The sequence below is a fragment of the Ascaphus truei genome, chromosome 17, assembly GCF_040206685.1.
Source record: "Ascaphus truei isolate aAscTru1 chromosome 17, aAscTru1.hap1, whole genome shotgun sequence".
Classification (NCBI taxonomy): domain Eukaryota; kingdom Metazoa; phylum Chordata; class Amphibia; order Anura; family Ascaphidae; genus Ascaphus; species Ascaphus truei.
Window position 1 is genome coordinate 23,961,665 of NC_134499.1, and position 20,127 is coordinate 23,981,791.

At 42.4% G+C, this 20,127-nt stretch overlaps 1 protein-coding gene across 2 annotated transcripts in view; it reads right to left on the bottom strand.

Moving 5' to 3' along the window:
• The window catches only part of FRMD4B (FERM domain containing 4B), a 179,859-nt gene that overhangs the window by 109,286 nt on the left and 50,446 nt on the right, over positions 1-20,127 (bottom strand). Inside the window, exon 1 of one of the 2 annotated variants that reach the window (XM_075574294.1) lies at positions 16,564-16,773. The exons of the other annotated variant lie outside the window; for it this stretch is intronic. Coding sequence (XP_075430409.1) covers positions 16,564-16,725 — 162 coding nt within the window. The 5' untranslated portion in view covers positions 16,726-16,773. Of the gene's footprint in view, positions 1-16,563; positions 16,774-20,127 lie in introns of those variants that run through there. 2 annotated transcript variants of the gene reach the window in all.

The window sequence follows — 20,127 nt, forward strand, 5'->3', positions numbered from 1 at the left end:
TGAAGTCTGAAGTCAAGCGATTGTCACCTCCGACAGACTGTTCTCTCCTGTCCAGGACTCTTCATGACATAGATCAGGGGTGTGCAAGATTTCTTTGGGGGGACGGAGGGGGGGACGCGGTGGTTGCAGAGGCCCTGCGCTCTTCCCCAAGGCATTTAAATTAAATGCCGGGGGATCACATGAGGCCTCTGCAACTCATTTACCGTGATTCAGCTGGCTTCGGGCGACACGTCGTCACATGACCCCATGGAGTCATTTGACGCTGCAACAAAAAGGTAAGGGGGACTTGACATAAGGCACTGTGGGAGAGCAGGCAGAGGGGCGCAGCACCAGAAGTTGAAAAAGACATATGTCCATGAAGTTCAACCTATGCTAAATTTTGACGAGATACTCATCCTAGATTTTTAATTACTGGTATATGGATGGATCCAGAGGAAGGCAAACAAAAAACCCCAATGAATGGGGGGGGGGAAATCCCGTCAATCACACTATCGTATATAAGGTCAGAGAGTTTCTATCTAAGGCGGGGGTCACCAATGATGACCCGAAGTTCACAGTGCGGAAGAAACTGAAGCCATAGTTGGCACCAATGCCGATATCTTTGGGCAACTAGCAAAATGGTGCCAGCCCATAGGGGGAAGCGATTGGAAGACATTGATCCCTTATGTTTAATGGCGTACCAGCGGATAGAAAGGAAGGACATGGCTCAGAGCGAGGCGCTCTTGGGTGAGGTCACATGGGCAGGTCCCCATACTATTCGAGTGACCCCCAACAGTGTACAGAGGATAACAGGAAAAGTGACACTCTGAGCGAAATATAGAAAGGTCCACTGTCATGATAAACAGTCCCCCTCATGAGGTATACCCAGCAGGACTGTTTGTGAAGAGCAGTGTATTTTCTGTGCCCAGAAAATTATATGTTGGTACGAAGAGGTATGGTAGTGGCCCACCTGTATAGTGCTGAAGTAATGGGTCCAGCCCAGATGAACAAAACCGATGAAGGTAGGCTGAGCATGGATATGTTTAACTTCTGAGACAGTATCGGCTGCGGGGGAAGATGGCTCAAAGGTCCTAAGATTTCTCCACTTAGTAGTGGGATGTTGGAAAGGCCAAGGGAGTGGAGCACGAGATTCGCCTCCACGATACCTGCCTATTCAGGGAAAGGTCGTGAAGATTGGACCCGGCTGATATGGAGGATGTGAGGCGACATCTATAAGAATTGATGGGGGCCGGCATAATCTCAGAATCCCGCAGTCCATACACGTCACCCTTAGTCGTGGCCCAGAAGAAAAGTGGGGCAGTAAGAATGTCTCTTGACTATTGCACGTTGAACAAAAGAGCCACTCCTGATCAATATACCATGCCGCACATAGAGGATGCATTGGATTGTCTCACGGGGAGCAAATGGTTCTCGATCGCCGAAGTAGGCATCATCAGATTTCCATGTGCAAACAAGACAAAGAAGACCGCTTTTATATGCCCATTCGGGTTCTATGAGTTTGAGTGCATGTCCAAAGGAGTGTCAGGGGCCCCACCCATTTTCTAGAGACTGATGGAATGCATTGTGGGGTATATGAATCTGCTGGAGGTGCTAGTATATATAATAGTTTTTGGAAAGACTTTGGAAGGCCGGCCTAATAAAAGGTACTGGACCGACAGACTAAATGATAGCGGATTAAGGTTGTCCCTTGATAAGTGTTAGTTCTGCCGGACGTCTGTCACTTATGTGGGGCACATTGTGTCTGAAGAAGGGGCGGATACTGACCCTCTAAATTGGAGGCAATTGCATCCTGGCCTAGGCTCAGACAGCTAACGGAGTTACGATCCTTTGTAGGATCCTATGGATACTACAGACGCTTTGTGACTAATTTCTCAGCTATAGTGCGGCCGTTGACCCAATTAACTAAATGACACCTGCCTCTGCGGGGATGCAGTATAGCCTGTTGAGCAAACAGCCAGGACTACATAAAAATGATGAGCCATTTTGAGACTGGAAGCCGGAGCCTTATGTAGTAGTAGAAAAACTAAAGGGGCTACCTGTATATCGAGTAAAGCCTGAAAAAGGGAAGTGGTTCATAGAAGAACTTGAATTAGGATTCATCTATTGCCAAAAGGTTAGCTGGTGAGGTGCCCTGAGAAGGAAGATATTCCAGGAGTTGATACCCTGCCTAGAAGTGATCGGTGAAACCAAGAACCGGGTCCTGATTGTAGCCCACCAGGTCCATGCACGCAGGACAGTGATGAGTCTGATGAGGGCGAGGGATGCAGAGAAGAATGTTAGGGAACCTGTCTGATATTATGGATCATTAAGACCAGAATCCTACCCAAGAGGTTTCCCCATTGCGACCAGCAAGGTCATGGGACTGTGACGGTTCAGGGGATTCCTTCCCCTTCATGTGCCCCTGATGTCACACGCTCACCTATCCTATCTGTCCCTTCCTCTGCCGGCCTCCCTTCTTTTACCCACACCTGTCCCTCTCCGGCAGCCTCTGACGCCGTTCCGTTACCACGTACCAGTCCCCGAACCCCTGCTGCGGCGCTCCCCACTCTCAGGCCCCCTCGGTATCTGCTCCCATGTCCTTACCTCCAGTGGCCGTTCCTCCATTCCCCTCTGCAGGCGCTCCGCGCGCCTCATGACCTCTGCTCGTCCTGGACTACCCTGCTCTCTGTTGCCTTTGAACCTTGCTTATGAACTCTACCTTGCTGACCTCGGTAACCCCTGGACTTGGCTTACGAACTCGACTATTCTGATTTCTGGATCCCTGGACTCTGGCGCACGGACACCACTATTCTTACGTTATACCACCTAGGCGTTGCAAGTATCACTAACTATATTTCTACAGGCCCAGCAACGCCATACCACACTCCGGGCTCGCTCCCACTGCTGTGGGTGTGTGGTAATACCCTTCCCACCTCAGTACTGGGGTCTTGCCAGGTCTGCGGGCATACAGGCGTGACAGGGACAGAGAGAGATATCATCTGAGTTAAATCCAGAAGCAGAGGAATTCCCACTGTTGTATCCCATAGAGCAGAATAATGAAACTGAAGATACATTAGGGTTAGACAGTTGTGAGTCCCCCTCAAGTGTACGGCCAGCAGAATACGATCCACCTGTGGGTCCACTGAATGGCGAGGACATGTAACAGTAGCCCCACAGGTGTATTCACCATGCCCCAGAAGAAGAAGGGACAACAGCTCCCCCCCCCCCCATGAGACTGACCTATGATTATCCAAGAGTGTCGACAGAAATCCCCATGGTTAGTGAGGATAAATGGGTGAGACTAATGACGCTAGACATAGGTGGCCCTGGGAGCTGTGGGACCATGTGGTCTAATAGTACTACAATCTGTAAGACATGTATGTGTGTTGGTTCCACTGTACCAATGATCCTGTGTAATTAGAGAGGAGGCATTTTTTTAGCCAAGACTGTCATGTGAAGATGTTCTTAGTCGTGTTGATGGGGACATCAACGTCTTTAACGGGGAAGATGTAACCCCCTGTGTGATGCAAGCAACACATCCACACTGACACCTGACAGGTTCCTCTCCAGTGTGGAGCCATCTGAGCCAGGTGCTTTATTTACTTTAATTTTATCAAGCCATCTTTGCACTTCTCCTACAGTTAACCAATTGTTTGTTAATGTAGAAGTTTTGGCTTCATCCTGCTGCAATATTTTTGCATTTGACTCATCCCTGGTAAATACAGAGACAAATAATGGAGTTTAATACTTCTGCCTTTTTCTTATCTCCAATTTATACATCTTGCATCTTCGGGCTCGATGTAAGGCTTGCCTCTTCCTTCTTTTGGCTTTTCCTGTCTAACAAAACAATTGTATATCCTTTTAATTTGTTTAACTGTAAAGAATTGCAATGCCCCTTTAAGTGGAGGCGTGTTTTTACGCAAAAAAAATAAATGATGATGATCTAGTTATTGCTGTCAAAACTGACCTGTAAGTGAGCCCTAAAATCAATTAACAACATTGATCCCTGGTGAAATCCAAGCTGTAACTCATTTTATGCAATACAATTATTGTGTGATACAATATTTAACGATGGTCACTGGTATCCACACTGCTCGCATATTAACCCACTCAGTTCAAGAGGTTCTCTAATAAACTGCAGACTCCTTAAGGGTTAAAATAATATAGGATGGTATAAAAAGAGGATTACATTCTGCAAATAAAGCAAATATAATAAATATTATGGGCCATGAGGTGTCTTCCATCATTGGAAAGTGCTTTATGGCAGAGGAGTGCTTAGTAAATATAGCCTGGTGTCACCTTTTGTGTGATAATCAATTGTTAAATATATCATATGATCCAACATGAAAGCAATATTATTTAATAGGTTTCGTAAATCCCACAGGTTTATGGTTCCATGACCCAAAGACCTTAGCTTGGAATTGGACTTTGTACTTTGAATTTACTGTCCAACCCGACACAGTAAAATGGCTTAATTGAAAACAAATAGGACGCTGCAATGCACTTCAGTCTTCAAAGAGTTGAAATGTGAACTTGCGATACTCCAGGTGCTTGGTCATCAAGTATCAAGTACACAACACAACATGCTGTTTCACAATGACCACGGAAGTAACTTCTTCAATGCCACCCCAGTGTTAAAGGGTTAAAGAAATGTGCAAGACTCCAGGAACATGTCTACAAGCCTATAGCTAAACACCAAGAGTAATTGCTGTGCTATGCCTTACATGGCCCCTTGGCACCAACGGGCTTATTATTCAAATTGGCTTCGTGCCTTAAAAAGAAAACCGTTAACCCATCAGTGTCCCACGTCTGGCGCACAGTGTGTCAACATGAGAGAATCAAGTAGCATTTTGGATGTTTTGCTGATCCATCTGGCACAGAAAGGATGACGTATTCTGCACTGATACAAACAGATTCTCTCTATTTTTTTTAAATTATATAAAATGCACTATATCAGATTCTGGCTTATAATTAAACATCATCATAATCAGTGCAAAACAGTCGTTCTGAAAGCACCAGATGAAGTGGCCATTTTTTTTTTAAACGTTGCTTGTCTAATTAGGCTCATATTGTGTGCTAGTCAATGAGATGGATTTTGGCAGGGTGCAATTTCCATACCTCTATTTCAAAGCAAACCAAGGGTCCTGATCAAAGAGTCTTTCCCAAGACTGCTAATGAGATCCATGTGCAGATGCCTTTGGTGCCAAGTGCCTCGAAAGATTAATAGGAACAATGAACAGATCCCACTGATATAAGTCACAGAACAATTACACATTAGGGAGAGCAATGTACCAGGTACAGACATCATTCTTAACCATAGTCTGGAAGAGGATAATGGATTGTTCAAATTACTGTACAGTCAAAAGTGTTACATATTAAACTATTAGGCTGTAAATATAGTTAAATGGGACATGGGTTTATTACGTGCTGCGATTCACTTCATTAGACAAACATAAAAATGAGATACACTTGTGTGTGATCTTTTAAGATTATTTAGTCCCCGTTTTAGATGCCAAATTGAAAATATTTAAGGAGCAGTACAGATTAAAAACCTGCTGCATACCCTGTATGATGAATGTACTATAATATAAAGCAGTGTACATTATAACATGTAGTAACAATAATGTAACATATGGAGGGAGTGGGTATCATACCACCTTCTCTCTCCCTCCTTTGCTACTACATGGAAGGACCAACACGGCTCCCCACCCTTCTTTGCTGTACATTAGGACAGGCCAGATGGGGGTACGAGAGATAGATAGGGAGTATAGCAAAGGTTGATAGTGAGGGGTTCTGGGGGAGATATGAGGATGATGATGAAGGGTGCTTGGGGAGATATGAGGATTATGATGATGAGGTGCTGGAGGAGAGATGATGATGATGATGATGATGATGATTTTACCCGTGCGGCCCAATTTTTTTTTCCTTGGAGCAGTTTGGCCCTTTTCACGTTACGAGTTGTGCAGGCCTGCTTTAGGACTCCACACTTCCAACAGTATGAAGTCTCCCCTGCTTAAGAAACACAGACCCAAGGAACATGTTTACAATGATATGGCTAATCCCGTGTCTGTTTCTAATGATATCCTCTCCAAACATAACTTGAGAATAGACTTAATGATGGGCACATTAGAAGTGTGAAATAAGTTATAGGAACTCAGTGATTAACAGCAATAACAGCCCCCCCTGCTGTCTCTGTAAATTTGTCCTAGTTACCACTTAGATTGTAAGCTCTTCGGGGCAGGGACTCCTTTCCCTAATGTTACTTTTATGTACGAAGCACTTATTCCCATTATGTTATATTATTATGTCCCGTGTATTACTGCTGTAAAGCGCTATGAACGTGGATGGCGCCATATAAATAAAGACATACATACATAAAACCAGCAAACATAGGTAATTATCAATAAATATTTGTCTTCAACACATGCCAAAATCAAAAGATTTATCAACACAAAATATCCAGTTGAGATCTGTGGCTGAGGCCTCTCTTGGTCCAGTTTAGCAGCTTTGCCACTTTAATAAACGTTGTGAATTATTTATCAAAGAAAAGCTAAAACAATATTTATTTTTTACATTAAGTGGAGATATTGGGGGTAGCAAATGTGAGAGACAGCAGGGGTTTCAAATCGTAATTAAAGTTCGTCTGGTGGTTAAAAAAAAATCATACAATGTGAAAGAAGTCAAAATGTGTTTAAATCTCAAATTATAACGAATTATGACATTGTGCCTTCAAATTAAAAGTTCATTCATAAATTCTAAGTATACAACAAAAGACAGGGGTGCCCAATGCTACATCCAATTGACAAAACATATATGGTAATGAGTATAAAGTTTAAATACTTCAATAATAATAATTACTTGGGTATTTAGTTAAATCCTTTGGCCAAAGCGTCGTAAGCCTGCATACCAAACGTCAAGGTATAACCAAAAATGCAGGTCCTACACTACACTGTGAACCCTTCCCTTTACCTCTGTATGAGGGGAAAGAACCATTGTAGGTCCTGTTCTTGCAGCAAAGTGAAAAGACCTCCCAAGTTAAAAAGGTGAGGAGGAGTGAGCCCTGTGGGGAAGTTATTAAATTCAATGTTTGCTGTTCGGTCCTGCTACCTCAAAAAGTTCCTTGCAGACTTCTTGTAAACTGAAAGATGGGAAACGCAAAAAACAGATGTGTACACGAGATCTGCAGCTAGAAGTAGAAGCGCGTACGAGCGGCGCGTTGTCGCGTGCACTTGTATTTTCTAGTTGCAGGTCTCGCAGAGGGGTACTTCTGTAACTCCACACCTCTGTCGTTTCCAAGCTCCAGGCTGCTGTGGCAAAGGGGAGCGCACAGTTACAGAGGAAGCACGCCCCCGATTCACACAAGAAAGATGATTCATTTAACAATACTGTAATAATCATTCATACAAGAACTATTATTCATTTAACAATACTGTAATAATTCACATAAGAACTATTATTCATTTAACAATTCTGTAATAATTCACACAAGAACTACTGTATTATTCATTTAATAATAATTCAATGTAACTATTATCAAATTGTAATAATTAAGCAACACTGAAGAAAATAAATATAGATATGATATAAATACAGGTAAAATACTTTAAAGTAGAAATCTCCTTCCGTTAACCTATGAGTTTCTCATATAATGTTAGTATCTTGCCCCAGAGCATAGCATCCTCTTTTTCATGTTTTTCTAGTGTTTAAAAACCTGATTTTTTTTACTCTAGCTTTTGTGCTGATCATGTTTACACTGGGCTCTGGGGAAAGCTTCATTTTAACCTCCCGGACACTTAATAGTTAAAACGGTTATCTCCTAAGGGAAGCATCGATCTAAACAATAAAAACCACTTCGGAAATGGCAAGACTAAGATCTCTTATATTAAAATGGGTTGATCAGTGCTTAAAAACAGCTGTAAATAGTTGATGGTACAAGATATTCTGTTACTTTTGCTATAGTGGTACAGAACAAGATGAGTAACGTCTGAGATACACAATATTAAAATCTACATTGAGTCTAGAAACATATCCCAGTTAGTTACAAATCTTCACTTCCTGATCTCTCACTTCTAACTTTAAACAAGAACAAAGATACCAATGAGTAGCATTCAATTATATCTGCACGTGGTATATTTTGTATATTAAAAAAATTCTCTTACCTTTCAATTAGAGCATACGAGTTACGCAGAACACTTGCAAATTGGATTTCATAGAGAAACACGGTGTTTACTTGCACATTTCTATAAATACTGGCTGGTGGAAGTAGGAATAGAGCAAGCCCAGTCTCTTTCCGTTACCATATAATCTCAAGGAAATGACCTTAGTGTTTGTTACTTTGATTACAGGTTCGGAAACAAAAGCCTTTTAAATTTCAGTCAACAGACTTCAGGCTTTGCAGTTTAGTTAATGTTGTACAAAGAAAGAAATACACATTATATATTTAAATATATGAATACACAGACATTATAATATATATATATATATATACACACACACACACAGTAAAAAAATATATATATATATATATACACACACAGTAAATATATATATATATATATATATATATATATATATATATATATATATATACACACACACATACAGTAAATTATATATATATATATATACATATACACACACACACACACACACAGTAACCAGGGGGATCCTGATCACAAAGAGACAGCACACCGCAGTTTGAATCCAAAACAAAGTGTATTGTGAACACAGGGCAGCCAACGTTGCGGTCCTCACAGTATATATATACACACACACACACACACAACAAAAAGCAGCAGCCAGCACTCCAAGCAACAAATGTAAAGTCAAGGTGCATGCTCCATAGAAATCAATATAGAAACCCTGTCTTCCCATATGAGAAGGCACAAAAGCATTTTGTGCCATCTCACATATATATATATATATATATATATATATATATATATATATATATATATATATTGTGATGCCGCACTGCCCTCTAAGGGCTAGAATGGGGCAGTTGTGGGACTTTACAGCTCTCATAGAGGTAGTCCTTCTGGAAAGGTCTGTTCAGCTGCGAGTTAATAAGCTAATTAGCCTAGCCTGTATAGTCAGGAAGTGATACAGAGATTCCCCACCATGCTGCCAGAGACACACTGTTGAGAGTGACACAGAGAGGGTGAGAGACGCTGCTGCTATACTGATCTGAAGGCACACACAGACAGCCCTGTGAGAGACTGAAAGGGGAGCTGCTGCAGGTACACTGGGTAAAGTGGGGAAAGAGTTTAGTTCTCCCACGATTAGTTAGGGACTAAACAGTATTAGTCAGTACTCCTGGAAGGAGTTAGGTCTTTTGTTTCTGTTTTGTGTTATGAGTTAACCCTGTACCTGCTTTGTACCCTTTAAATAAACCCCTGCTTAGAAAGTACAGTGTTTCCTGCCTTTGATCTGGACAAAAGATCCGACGCTGGGACTGAGACGTCACAATATATATACACACACACACACACACACTATATATATATATCCATATAGATGAATACTTAAATATCTTTGCACAACGATTAAAGAAGCAGTTCATCCTACTGTTTTGTTTTTAATCCCCCATTTTACAGGTTGGGAACCGTGGGTCCCCCTGAGCCAAATATCACAACTTCAGCAAAGGGAACACCCCAGAACCCAAGATACTTACCAGTACATTTACCAGGTTTAACTCTCCCTGAGGGAGGACAAAATGGCAGACAAATCTCAGGTCAATAGGAAGCTACAACTAGGGTTGTCAGGTGGCTTCTCCAAAAATACTGGACACAAAGGTGAAAGGTGCAACGTGCTCAAGACACACACAAAGAACCCCTTAACCGATCTCCACTCCATGCTGATTCTTCCTCTCCTTGGCCCACCCCCAGGCTCCTGACACCTCTTCCTGATTTTCTGCAATACCCAGCAGCAGCCAATCAGGATGGAGGATGTGTCACAGCCTCCCTAACAGCCCTGCTATCTCCCTGCTTGGGCAAATCCCGTGACCCCGCCCCCCCCCAAGTCAGTCAGGTCACTATGTCCAGAGAGGTAATACCATTCATATCCAGTTTACCTCAATTTTTTTAATGGACAGTGTCCACATACAGGACAGTCACGTTCAATACTGGACACCAGGCAACCCTAGCTGCAACATCATTATCAGTTGTGGCTTTATATTAGATGACTATTTAAATCCCCTTTAAAAACTAGGAGGTAGTACCAGTAGCCATCTCCGGGGGCGTCCATTGAGCAAAAACATAATAATAGTGTGGTTTATCTCTAGAGGAACCCCCAGTTCCCATTCTGTAAAAAAAAAAATAATGATGGTTAGTTAGGGTAAATTGCTCCTTTAAAGCGTAGCTAGTAGTGGAAAAGGAGTTTGTTGGGTAGGGACAGACAAATGCATCTCAGTAGGGGTCAGAACTTCTGAATGAGATCATTCCTATGTGAGTTGGGTTTTGTGACTTCATGTGGCCTCTGCAAACTGAAATTGTGCCCAACCGAATCAGTCTTTAACTTCAATTCAGTCTGAGATGATAGATCTGACTCAAATTTAAACAATAAGCAGTCCCACAATAACAGCTCACAGTATATACTGTACTATGCAATTATTTTTTGGAGTATGTATCAAAAATGGTTGTTTTAACATAGACAGGGAATTTAACAAATGGGTTGTTAGACTGGTGCTGAAATATTCTCAATTGAAAGTATTTTTTAAAGAAAAATTAACCTAATGACTCTTTAATAGTTGAGATGTTTTCAACACTGAGGGAAGGTACAATGCATTGAATTACAAGATCGTTTGCAGAATCCTCCCAGCAACATATTAACAGAAAGGGAACAGTTAAATCCATATGTGGACTTTGGTTTACAAATTGGCACGCAGTGTAACTCTGTGAATGGGCGGGCGCCATGTTGCTGGAGAAACAGACACAACTTTCTTCCAGCAACAGTGAGGATTGTTTTCCAGTTCTGCTTTCAGGTCAGTATCAGGTAAATGTGACTATTGTGCAATTCTGAGCCCTATTCTGACATGTCATAAAATAATAAAATACCCACGTGACAATGATTTGTAAAGAAATGTTGGGTTGTAGTTAAACAACTCAAAGTGAGGAAATAACCCCTGAAATTAGTGTATACATCAGGGGGCTCCAACCTTTTCTGTAATGAGCTACTTCTAATCAATGAAAATGATCCCGAGCTACTAAAACACACACACTCCACCCCCATAAAACCATGCAAATCCCCCCAAATGTCCCCTCCAAATCCCCCCTACATAAGACCACAACAATATCCTCAGACACACACAGCATTCCCACAAAACTGCACAAATCCCCCCCACACAAACACACAATACCCCAATGCCCCCTCCACCCCACACACACACACAATACCCAGATGTGGCATATAACAACGAACATGTTACGTATTAGTAGGTTTGCTGTGACTTTTATCACAAAAGCTTCCATCATTTGGTTTAGCTCATGCTATTGAAGTATTTCTTATCGACATTGTGGGGACAATGCCACTAGTTTTATAAATTACTGTAACAGGGAGAAAGAAGCCTGTTACCAACAGCTAGGGCTGTTGGATGTCGCCAGCAAGAGATGAATCCCTGCCTGGAGGAGGCAGGAGGATATAAAAAGGCGGGTAGAGGTATTAAAGGCGGGCGGCGTACTACCCAGGCAGACATGTCCCCGACTGCAGAGGGACACCAGGTATGGCGTATGTTACGCTATGTATACAGGTATATGAACTTTTATATTCTGGGGCTGAGAAAAGGCTGTATTTTGTGTTGCTGAACTTTGGTTGAATAAAAGCCTATGTTTACTTGTCCAAACACAAGTCTCCTTCCGTCACCTCTACGTGTATCAGCTACGTTGACCAAGTACAAAACCATTTCAAACAGGAGTCCTCAGGTCCTCATTACCTGTTTTCCCCAGATAAGGCATATCACTAGTTTTTAGTGTGGTCTACTATAGAATTGAAAACACTTCTCAGAAAGCTGAGGAATCTGGCACATTACACACTGTAGAGAGGATCATACTGTGCTATCACTCTATCTAAGCCTTATCTTTACTTTCAGGAATTACTCATTGAGGCTTCTAAATACTACCTTGTAATCCTTAGCTTTAGTTTACTGTACCTGAGACTACGATCTAAAAAATACACAAAGTATTCTACCATCATCTGGATTTCTCCATTCACTCTCTATTCCTTGGGAAAGATGCAGGGGTAGTCTTCATACTTTCCTGATATTAGGAAAGTATCTCTATCCACCTTTAAGATCCACTTTAAAACACACCTGCTTAATGAAGCATATGAGTAGCTTCGTGGCTGATACTATACACCTCATAAATAAACCTTGACCCCTTGCAGACGCACTAAACATGTGCCAGTTAGTTTCTTGTTTATTGGTATATATGGTGTCAAATTATTCCCCAATGCAAGAGAGAAACAAAATACCACTGCATATACAATGAAGAGTATACTTATTTAATGGTTAAGGAGGTGCCAACATGAAATACTTAAAATAAAATGCGTAGATAAGATGGGTAAATACTGTAAAGTTGAAGGTCAAACATATGTCCGGATTATTATTTAAATGGCAGTTGAAGATTTTTTTTGCTATACAGGGGCATTAGAGCCAAGATCACTCCACATTCGCATTCATTCAGGGTTTTTTGTGAGGTGTCTCCAAGTGGTTCACCCCCAAAAAGTGTAATGGTGGATCCCAGGCAGTTTAATGGTTTCCTGAACATGTGTGGGACACACTTATTAAGACCCAAATATTATTTGGCACACCTACGCTCAGTTATTAAGGCCCAAAACTGCACCTGAACCTGGGTGATATAGCTATCACTTACAGCAAGAGCTTCCAAAGTCGCTCTCCACAAGCTTTGCATTCACAGTGGCAAGGCATTATCGGGTGTGACTTTGGAAATCGCTGCAGTCATTTACAGCTATATCCCCCATGCTGCCTGCACACACTGGAGGTGCAGTTTGGGGGGCTTACTAAGGGGTGTGCATAACAATTATTTTCTAGCAAGGGGTGCACAATGTAAAAAAGGTTAGGGAACCTCTGCCTTCCACCAGGCTATTTCAATCAGTAGCGTGCTCTGTATTAGTACCAATAATATTACTGACAGACTTCTACAGTAACTAATATAATGTAAAAACAAAAGGCACAGAATATTCTGTCATATTTTGATGTAGAGGACTAAACCAGAATTACTGTACAGCGTTGTTTGAATAGAAGCCTCTGTTAGACTTTGGCAAACTTTCTTAGAGAAGGAAATGAGCTTGGATATTTCACTCTGGTCATGTATAGTTTGACGTTGTTTTAAAAAATAAAATCAGACATTAAAAGCTTAATAAAGGTTCTATTCTTAGATGAAAGGGCATAATGTTTCCATGTGCTTTTGAAGCAAGTAACATTAGGCTACATACCAGCTGATAATATATCATTATTATCACATTATTTCTTACATACCAGCTGATTTCATGAAATGCAAAATACAGTAATTGCCGTCACAAGAACAGTCCTCATACCAGGACCTTTGGAACTTAAACATGTTTCATGGAAAGATTGTTTCGCTTCACTTTGCATTTGAGTTGCGTCCTCAAACATTGCACAATCTAGCATTGTAGGTATAACGATATCTTGCGCTCCGCAATAACTGTGCGAGGATTTCCTGCTACCCATTGGAATAGTTTCCCCCAGAAAATCCTCCTGTTAGAGAAGCAAACTACATACAAAGTTCTGGGTATAGATGAATTATAAATCGAATACAAATTGAATATCTATAGCTTTACAATGTAATATTGTATATTACACATACGTGTATGTGTGCTTAACAACAAAACAAAAATGCCCAAAGCTACTTCCAATGTGACAAGGTGTGTGCTTGTAAGGCCACGTTCATGGTAGCGCTTTGTGGCCTAGGGCAGCGGTGCGCAAAGTGGGGGCGCGAGATTACCGGCGGGGGGCGCGGGGTTTACAGAGGCCCCGCGTGATTCCCAAAGGCACTTAAATTAAGTGCCGGGGGAGCAGCAGGGCCTCTGTAAACCTACTTACCTTGATTCAGCTGGCATCTGGAGACACGTCCCCATGGCAATGCGGCGTCAAATGACGCCGTGGGGTCATGTGACGTCACGTTGCTATGGCAACGTGATGTCATCACGTCCAGGCGCCGGGTATCAAGGTAAGGAGGAGGGAGGGGGGGAACGCGGAGAGGAGGACATCCGGCAAGGGGGCGCAAGGAAAAAAGTTTGCGTCCCCCTGGCCTAGGGGTAGACACCACGGTGAGGCATGGCCATGACGTGACGTAGCTGGTTTGCCCTCATTGGGTGAACCACTCACATGACAGAAACAAATGTATTTGTCTGCTCATGCATCGCGAGCGCCGGGACTTCTCATCGCGCTCCATGGCCTGCCTCATAGTGGCACGGCCTTTTGATCGTGGACTGTGCGCCGACGCGCTTATCATGGAAGCGGCCTAAGAGAGCAGGTCATGCTTAATTCCTTACTGCAACTACAAACTCAATGAGATGAAGTAGGCGCGTGGTAAGGTCACATTGTGCGAAAACTGGCTAACAAGCCGCAAAACTATTCAGGACAAAAAAAAAAGGTTTTAGTATTAGCCATGCACACTTTGTAAAGGCAGGTATACGGTATATCAAAGGTCAAGACATGCAACAGATTGCACATGGCATGGACAGATAACATGTTCATCTGATAACTGTTATGTAAGTGGATAGAAAGATTATTGTGGGAACTTCCTCTGGAAGCCACAACGGGAGGAACTGTTATGATAAAGTCATAAGGGGGAAGTGTGGAAGTAACCATGAAATGCTACCGCTATGCAAGGTTTTTATCATTCCCCAGTGGCGGTGTGAAACTGGACGTCATGTGTCTTTGAAGCAGATCTGTTTGTATGGAGGTATACGCCCACGTAGGCTCGTGGGGATTTTTTGCTACAGTTAAAAAGGGAAAAAACGGACAGTACTAAATGCAAAATGTAATAAATGCCATTATTATATGCACATCCTGTCACCATCTCTCCCACCCATTGTGTCATCCTTTCCTCAGTCTTACATGCATTCATTGTTTGAAACCCTAATGAAAACAAATAAATAAATTGCATATCATTACCCAGAATCCTTCTCTGCAGCTTAGTAGTTGTGTTAAGGCTGCGGCCATGGTGACCGTGAGCTTGAGATTTGAGGACAGGGTAGACGCGATGGGGCGGCGTGGTTGGAGGGGGGCGTGGCCTTGGCGTTACGGAGCTGGTTCGCCCCATTGGGCGAACCGCTCATGTGACCTGGCCGACGCGCCGTGGAATCAAATTGAACCGATTCCTTGTGCACCGCGTGCCCTCTTGCGCGGTCTATGGCTGCGATCATTGCCTTAAGGCATTGTGATCACGCCGCGCACGCCTCCATGCCGTCTCCCCGACCATGGCCGCAGCCTAACATGTAACAATAGGGTATTTGCAAGAGCTGACATCGTGCATCTGTATGAATGTTGATAAGTTGCATCTGCGATGCTGGTGAAATTATTCAGAAAATGTAAATGAACAGCCGAGATAATAAATTGCCACATACGATTAGTTTATATGAGGGTTAAGAAGGTCTTTGTAATTAGGGTCATTTATATTCTTTCCACCCATTTTGGGGCTTGCTCGTTTCTTAACCCCTTCCATGCTGTAGTGTCCAGTACCTCATTGTTTAACAAAGGGCTTTTACGGTGATCTCAGAATTGATAGGTTAATTCGTTTTTTTTCTCTATTTTATTTTAGTGAAACATTGGTGTTCTCATCACTTCCGTTACAGCAGAAACGGCTTTAAGAGAAGTGTTAATTGTAATCAAAATACAAAGTGCAATTAAAACCAGCTGCTTCAAAAATATGCTATTAGAACCAAAATACTAGGGGTGGTGGGGGGAGAGGGTTTCATTAAACTGCAATAGTGCCAATCGTGCGTCAGGGAGTAATTCACTATTTAATGAATATTCCCCCCAGTTCTAAACACATTTGCCTTCAGTTTCTATATAAACCTTTAAAAATAAATAAATAAAAACATGGTGTGCATTGTACAAACAAGTCAGCGAGCAGAGCACGATGCCCAGCGGTACCCTGGTACAAAACACAGACTAACAACCTGAAATGGACTATACAAATCAGTGTGGCTGTTTCTACTCCTTTATTCCAGCAATCTGCATGCATTATAAATTAGAGTCAAAGGGGAAAATAACATCCAGTAGTAACTTTTGGAACTGCTTTGTAAATATGTTCAAGAGTTTTAAGTAGGTAAAAAAAATAATACTAAAGATGTTAATAAGTGGCTGATTATATTAACCATTTCACTGCCAGAGGAGCCTGCCTGCAGGTTAATGAAACATGCATCAAAATGTAACTGCAGCCATGATCAGCCCTCATACCATAAATACACCATTAATAAATGTTAATGACGGAATAAGAATGCTCGTCATACAAGCTCTGCAGCACTTGCACTTATAAGGAGGCACCCAGTAAGAGGGTCCGTGGTTTATCATTGGAAAGTCAACACCTGGTGTTCTTTTACCTGGTAGACATCCCTTATTCCGCACCATGTCCTCAGCATCAGTTGGCATGTTCTCAATCTGTCTGCGTACCATCTCCTCAGCGTGGATACAGTGAGGTTCCACACAAAGCGGCTCCCATTACACAGCATGTCCTCCACTCCACACACAAACACTGAAGCCATCGCTCAGGAGAATCTCATTCAGCAGACCTGTACCGGTCTATTTCTGCACAGCTTGCTTTGGCGGCAGACGATATAGCAGCTTTATTCTGTGCACAGTGGAAAAGGGCAGAGCAAGAAGCCAGGGTCAATTAAACAAAACTCCTTTTTCATTCTGCTTCCTGGGCAGGTTCCAAGTGGTGCTTGCAATTTGGCCAACGGCTGCAGTGGTTACCAAAATCAGCCAGTTTTTTTTCCTAGCAGCTTACAGCAATCTGTTAAGCTACAGTAGCGAACGCTATGTATTTTAATTAAAATGTTAGCCCCTGTATGCCTTGAAAAAACACGATCTTTTACAGAAAAACAAACATATATTTTCAGGCCAATAATGCCATCAATTGTTCAATAATCCCAACATACATGAATGACATCCATCCCGTCCTAATCCTTTTATTCTGGTTTAGTGGAAACAATACCACAAAAATGACTTACTACCATCTTGCTTATTTTTGGAGCTGTGACTCATGAAACAGACTTGTCTGCAGTGTCACATATGTTATTATATTCTTCGATCTGACTCATTAAATAAAAAAAAAAGAACTTAAATAATAACAAAAAAGGTAAATTGTCTGCAGGTTAAATTCAGGACAAGACAGATCTTTGGAACATAACATCTACCATTCAGGATCTTATCTGCATTAGCAACGATGTCAACATCAAAGATTATTCTGCTTCATCTCGGGATAAAAGTTGCATAATCGCATTAATAACAAGATCACTTCCAGCGACGGAGAAGAACAAGATGAGCCTTCATAAACAGACTGCAGTAAACACAGTCATAATGGTCCACCAGAGAATTGTTACCTTGCCACTGTAGTTATGGTAAAATTAAGCCTTGGCTCGGTCCCTCGGGACTAGAACTGGTAATGTCAATGTATTATGGGTACCTTTGCAAACAGCCTGGGAGAGGATTAAAAGGGAGCAGCTAAAAAACAGAGGCAGTCTCAGTGATATTCCTAACGTCTTCAAGGATCATTATTTCCTAAACCTCTTGGAAAAAAAAGTATGAAAGGTTCCACATTATATCATAAGGAAAGGACAGAAAGAAAGGGCAGACCTCATGGTGTAGTTTGCACATGGAAAATGAAGAATGAACAAGTAGCGTCTACCGTATGCACTCACATATTCCATATAAAACATATTCCATATAAACAAGAGTATCTGAAAGCCAGGGCAGGATAAAACAATTGCCTCTGTTCTGTCGTTCTGTCTCAGCACTAGGCGGCAGGCATCCGGCTTCCCTATGCGTTTCGCGGACTCTTGCTGCTTGTCCTGGGGGTATCATACTATTCTAAAAAGTTTGTTATTCCAAGTCTCCCGGCTGCAAAACCATGAACAGCTAACACAGGCTCAAAAAACAGCGCCTGAATTATCTTTTAACTATGCATTGCAATGTGTTGCAAGCGCCTCTGACAGCAAAAGGTTTTTTCCAACTTTGTTTTTCTGCATTAGTGTTAAACGTACATTTTTATATAAATCTGTCAATTCTTTTAACATTTTCTTTTGACATCTGATGCAGATAGATATATCTGCACATTAGTTTCCTGTATATCAGTTCAGGTTTGGATAGGATTTTATAGCAGTGAAAAACAGGGGGTGGGGTGGGGGGGGGGGGGGAGGGTGGTGTGGGTGGAAATCACCTTATTAAAAGAAGTGCACCCTGAACCTGCTCCCTAACCTTCTACAGTTCTATATAACCACACTCAAAAGCACCAGCTTTACCACGGAAAGTAGTAGAGAAGAAAAACAGCTCTATACAATGACACAAAAAAATTAAAGTTTGACACAGCCTGCAATGTCTTCCTATGGTTCAGTAATTAAAGACCTGCTAATTATCACCCATCAGTGGGCAACGCAAGGTCAGACAGTGCAAAGTGCACCCTGTTACATTCATTGTCAATGGATGAATGTCTGGTACCCTGATTAGTATAATACAGTGCTTTAAAGGTGGCTGAGATAGTGGTACTGCTGCAAATCTCTACGGCAGGGTGACCAACTCCAGTCCACCAACAGGCCAGGTTTTAAGGATAGCCCTGCTTCAGCACAGGTGGCTCAGTCAATGACAGTACCACCTGTGCTCACCCCCCTCCTCCTCCTCTTCCCACACTCTCCCTTCTTCTGCTTTCACCCTCCTCATGCCCTCCTCTTCTCACCCCCTCCTCCTCTTCTCTCACCAAATTAATGTCTACCAGTGGTCTGTGGAAGACAAAGGCTGCACGGAGCAGGGCGGTGGCAGAGACGGACAGCGGGAGAGGACGACGGAGGTCGGCGATAGAAATAGGCGGTGGCGGGAGAAGACGAAGGACCGCGGGAATGAAGTAGGGTGGCAAAGGAGGACAACTGGGAGGACCTGCACTGTACCATCGGCATACACTGGAAGTGTCGGACGGCTTGGGCGCACTCCTCCCTTCAGTCTAGCTCCTCTGCCGTGGTGCTCCGTCATCCTCTTAGGCCATCACCCATCTCTACCGCCAACTGCTTCTTCTGCCGCCCTGCTCCGTGCCCACCACCCATTGTCCGTCTTCCTCCTCCACTTCTGCTGCCCCCAAAATGTGCCATCCTAGGTGATTGCCTAAGTCGTCTAGTGGTTGCACCGAGCCCTGACTGTGCTGAAGCAGGGATATCCTTAAATCCTGACCTGTTGGTGGCCCATGAGGACTGGAATTGGCCATCCTTGCTCTATGGGAATAATGTACACTCCAGTACTGCCCGAGTCCCATGCAAGCATATTTAACCCCTTCACTACCACAAAGGCCAGCAATCTGTTCTACCAGTAAAAAAAGAAGCACCATGATGTGAATAATTACAAAACTTTAAACCAGAGATAAATGAACCGCTAGGTGTGGGAAATGTAACCAAATATTAACTAATCCATACGGCTGTTTTAATTTAAAGTAGTTTTACAGAACTCGACTCAATACCAATTAATAAGTCAAGGAAGAGGTGGATAGATCAAGGTGCTGCCGCTCCAAGGAAAAACCGGGGAAACTCACCGGAAATGTTTTATTTATTTATAAAATGTTTTACCAGGAAGTAATACATTGAGAGTTACCTCTCGTTTTCAAGTATGTCCTGGGCACAGAGTTATGATGACAAATAATACATGGTTACACATACATAGTTACATAAGTGAACAGGGTGTACATTATATACAAGACATTGCATGCACAGTTAGAGATAATACAGTACATCACTAGCTGCAATATTACAGGCCTACCTCCTTTTAAACCCCTCCACATAGATTCTGGTTTAATTGCTATAACTCCTCTACAATTTGCACTCTTAGAGCTTTTATTCGTTTTTTGTCCTTTTACAATTAATAAGTTCAGCTGGTAAATGCGATTTTTCATTCCAGGCTTTCTATAT